The following is a 1,917-nucleotide window of genomic DNA, read 5'->3' as shown; positions in this document are numbered from 1 at the left end:
CCGGCATAAAGTGAGCAGATTAAGACTAAACCTCCCCTGTGGTCTTCATCTCAGACTAGTGAAGCCTCCCTATTTGGGGGTGTCACTAAAGTGGATTACATTGAGCTTTGGCCCTGGATTTGCAGGGAAACTTCCCTGGTGGTGAAAATGTCTGTTTTACTACATGGAGTTAATGGGTTAATGTCCTTGTCTTGGAGCCAAAGGGCCCTCTCCTTGCAGTGTGGAAGAAGCCAGCTAGTAAGTCACATTGCTCTGGACTCAGAACCATTTCCCCTTCAGAGACAACAGGCAGCATATTTGCTCCTGCAGCTGCTTGGTTTTCATCCCGTAAAGAATGGGGTTTAACATGGGAGAGATGAGCACGTAGAGATTGGCAAGCAGAATGTGAATGGGTTTAGGGATATTGTGACCAAAGCGGTGGGTTAGGAAAGTGAAAAAGGCTAGGGTGTAAAATAAGAGGATGATGCAGACGTGGGAGCCGCAAGTGCTGAGAGCTTTGTGTCGGGCGTCTTTGGTGGGCAGCTTGAAGACAGCCCTGAGGATCAGCACATAAGACACAACAATAAACACAACATCTAGTATAAAAATTACAATAGGCACTGCCAAGCCATACCAGATATTGAGAGAGATGTCCGCACAGGCAAGCCTGGCCACCCCGATGTGCTCACAGTAGGAGTGCTGGATGACGTTGCTTGCGCAGAAGGGCAGCCGTTTGAGGAGAAAGACATCAGGAACAATTATACAAAAACTTCTGACGACAATGGCCGTGGCTATTTTCCCGATCTTCTCGTTGGTGAGGACAGTTGTGTACCTCAGGGGGTCGCAGACGGCAATGTAACGATCGAACCCCATGGCCAGCAGGATGGCCGACTCGATGGCAACCCCAAAGTGCACAAAGAACACCTGGGTGAGGCAGGAAGTGAAGGAAATGGCTTTGGGTCCAAACCAGAAGATGGCCAGCGTGTTGGGCACGGTAGATGTAGATAAAATTAAATCGGCCACCGCCAGCATGGAGAGGAAAATGAACATGGGCTCGTGCAGCCTGCGCTGGGTGGCGATGAGCAGGAGGAGACCACAGTTCCCCAGAACAGCCACCGTGTACATCAGCGCGAAGGGGATGGAGATCCAGGGGTGCCAGGGCTCCAGGCCCGGGATGCCGACCAGGACGAAGCTGAGGTGACTGAACGTTGTTCTGTTGGGCGCAGCCATGGAGCGCTGAGGGCTGCGCTTGTGCCCCAGGTCTGACTGGAAGCAGAGACAAGGTCAGTGTCTGCTGGGCTACTGCCCCCTCACACTCACTTCTCACTTCCCGCTCACACCCTGTGCCCCTGACTGTGACAGCCGTACTCAGAGATGGGCAAGGCTTAGCTGGAGCCGGAGACAGGGACCTTTCAGGAGCTCAGATCTCAGAGGTGACCACTCTACAAACCAGCCACAGAGCAGGCAGGGCCAGGCGGAGAGTCTCAGAGAGCCCAGCCCCTGTAGCTGGCCTCCCTCAGCTCTGGGACACACCCGGAAACAACAAGGGACCTTTCAGCTACTGAAGCTCCATGACGATTTACTACCTCCGGTCTGGCCCTGCTCCCTGATTTGCCGTACAGAGATGCTGAACCCACTGGGGAGCTGCCGAGCCCACGAACACAGCGGCCACTCAGAGGTACCTCAGTGCAGAATGGGACACTAATGGATGCGGAGCCTGGGGACACGGGACTGGGTCCAGGATCCCAGCAGTGGCCGGACCAGCACCAGACACGGTGGGGATAGAATCTCTCTGTACCTACGGACAGTGCCCGGCCATAGAGCTACCCGAGCACGTTTGGCCCTAACTCTGCACTAGGGACTCCTGTTCACCCGACCCCTGAGTAATTGTCCCATCCAAACCACCCTTGATCTTCCTGCAGCGCTGTTTGGCCGGCA

At 54.6% G+C, this 1,917-nt stretch overlaps 1 protein-coding gene across 1 annotated transcript; it reads right to left on the bottom strand.

Annotated features, from left to right (window-relative positions):
- Positions 1 to 258: 258 nt before the first annotated feature.
- LOC102453016 (olfactory receptor 52B2-like) lies at positions 259 to 1,209 on the bottom strand. Its single transcript, XM_075932331.1, has one exon. It carries the CDS (start codon positions 1,207 to 1,209, stop codon positions 259 to 261), a length of 951 nt encoding a protein of 316 aa, XP_075788446.1.
- Between the last annotated feature and the right edge of the window lie 708 nt (positions 1,210 to 1,917).

This window comes from Pelodiscus sinensis, chromosome 1 (assembly GCF_049634645.1).
Source record: "Pelodiscus sinensis isolate JC-2024 chromosome 1, ASM4963464v1, whole genome shotgun sequence".
Lineage (NCBI taxonomy): Eukaryota > Metazoa > Chordata > Testudines > Trionychidae > Pelodiscus > Pelodiscus sinensis.
This window is presented reverse-complemented; position numbering and strand designations above follow the sequence as displayed.

Bases quoted from the DNA above. Each gene is read 5' to 3' on its own strand.
- LOC102453016 (XM_075932331.1), bottom strand. From the start codon at position 1,209: ATGGCTGCGCCCAACAGAACAACGTTCAGTCACCTCAGCTTCGTCCTG.